A 1740-nucleotide genomic window follows, 5' to 3' on the forward strand; every position below is an offset into this window, starting at 1 on the left:
GCCCCGGGGCAGGGGGGCCCCCAGGGGCCCCCGGAGCCCCCGAAGGCCACCCAGAAAACGCTGAGGCCCTCAGCAAAGCCCTTGTCATCACAACTGTGGGGCCCTGGATGTTAACAATTTGCATTTATTTTCTTTTGATGGGAACTTATGGAAAAGACAAGAGGCGGGCGCTGCGGCTGGCGCAGCAGCAGCAGCAGCGCAGCAGCAGCAGCAGCAGCAGCGCAGCAGCAGCAGACCTCGAACTGGGGGAGCTGCAGGACGAAGGCGCCGACAGCGACCTCGAACTCCTCAGCCTCAAGGGGCCCCCAAGCCCCAACAGAGGGGCCCCCAACAGGGGGGCCCCCAATAGGGGGGCCCCCACTAGGGGGGCCCCCATGGGGAGGGGGCCCCTCTACGTGAAGGTTGCTTCGAGTGTACATACACCCCGAGAGGCAGACGCAGAGTGTCCGCGCCTTGTAGCAGCAGAAGACGACACTGACCCAGAGAGCCCTGCTGCTGCTGCTGAAGCTGCTGCTGCTGCTGTTGCTGCTGAGGCTGCTGCTGCGCAGGGTGAGCCTGCTGCAGGCTTCAGCAGCAACAGCAAGCACGAGCCCACCCCTGTGTAGAGACTCGTGTCTTAAAGCTTTCCCTAGGGGCCCCTGGGGGCCTTCTAGGGGCCCCTGGGGCCCCCTAAGAGGCCCCACGGGGGCCCCCAGGGGGCCCCAAAGGGGCCCCACAGGGTCCCCAAAGGGGCCCCAAAGGGTCCCCAAAGGGGCCCCAAAGGGGCCTCAAAGGGGCCCCAAAGGGGCCCCAAGGGTGCCCCAAAGGGGTCCCACAGGGGCCCCAAGGGGGCCCATTGGGGGTCTTTGAGAGACCTCTTGTCGGGTCTCATGGGGCCCCTAAAAGGGTTTTTTAGGGGCCCCCAGGAAAGCCCGAGGGGGCCCCTCAGAAGGTCTTGGGGGGCCCCCGGGAAAGCCGAAGGGGCCCCCAACAATATTGTAAGGTGGGGCTCCTAAGAAAGCTCCCAGGGGCCCCCAGGGGCACCTAAAGAGGCCTTGGAGGCCCCCCTAAAAGAAAGGCCTCGGGGCAACCCTAGAAAGCCCTTGGGGGCCCCTAAAGAGGCCTTGGGGGCCCCTAGGGGGCCCCAGGGGCCCCCCGGCAAATTCTTTGTAGAGCCGCAGCAGGGCCCCTGGAGGCCCCACCAAGTACCCTAAAAAGCCCCATTTGGGGCCCCATCTGGGGGCCACCAAGAGGGGCCCCCAGGAGGGCCCCCAGAAGGGGCCCCATTTGGGGGCCCCTAGAAGGGGGCCCCATGTGGGGGCCCCTGGAAGGGGGCCCCATTTGGGGGCCCCTAGAAGGGGCCCCCAGAAGGGGGCCCCCAGAAGGGGCCCCCAAGTGGCGCGTTGGCTCGGCTGTGCTGCTGTTAGCGCTTTTAGGGTTTAGGAAGAAACCCTCAATATAAGACAAGGGTTTGTTTTGGGGTTTGGGGCTCTAGGGTTTAGGGTTTAGGACTCGGGATTTGAGGCTTGGTGTCTAGGGTTTAGGGTTTGATGTCTAAGGCCCAGCAATTAGGGTTTGGTGCCTACGCCAGGGTTTAGGGTTTAGGGTTTAAGGCTTGGTCCTTCTAGGGTTTAAAGGCTAGTATCTAGGTTTTAGGGTTTAGGGTTTCGCGTCGATGGTTCACGGTTTAGGGTTTAGTCTCAAATGAGTTATGCAGAGAGCAAATTGGCACTGCTTTCGTTACTTGCGGCGGCGGCCGGC

General features: G+C 63.3%; 1 protein-coding gene across 1 annotated transcript; it reads left to right on the top strand.

Moving 5' to 3' along the window:
* Nucleotides 1-137: 137 nt before the first annotated feature.
* On the top strand, nucleotides 138-605 carry ETH_00043920 (uncharacterized protein; the record flags this gene model as incomplete). Its single annotated transcript, XM_013379965.1, has 1 exon — nucleotides 138-605. The coding sequence occupies one exon, from the start codon at nucleotides 138-140 to the stop codon at nucleotides 603-605; it is 468 nt and encodes a 155-aa protein (XP_013235419.1).
* Nucleotides 606-1740: the final 1135 nt, after the last annotated feature.

This window comes from Eimeria tenella, genomic scaffold, assembly GCF_000499545.2.
Source record: "Eimeria tenella Houghton genomic scaffold, Eth_scaff4246, whole genome shotgun sequence".
NCBI classification, from domain to species: Eukaryota; Apicomplexa; class Conoidasida; order Eucoccidiorida; family Eimeriidae; genus Eimeria; species Eimeria tenella.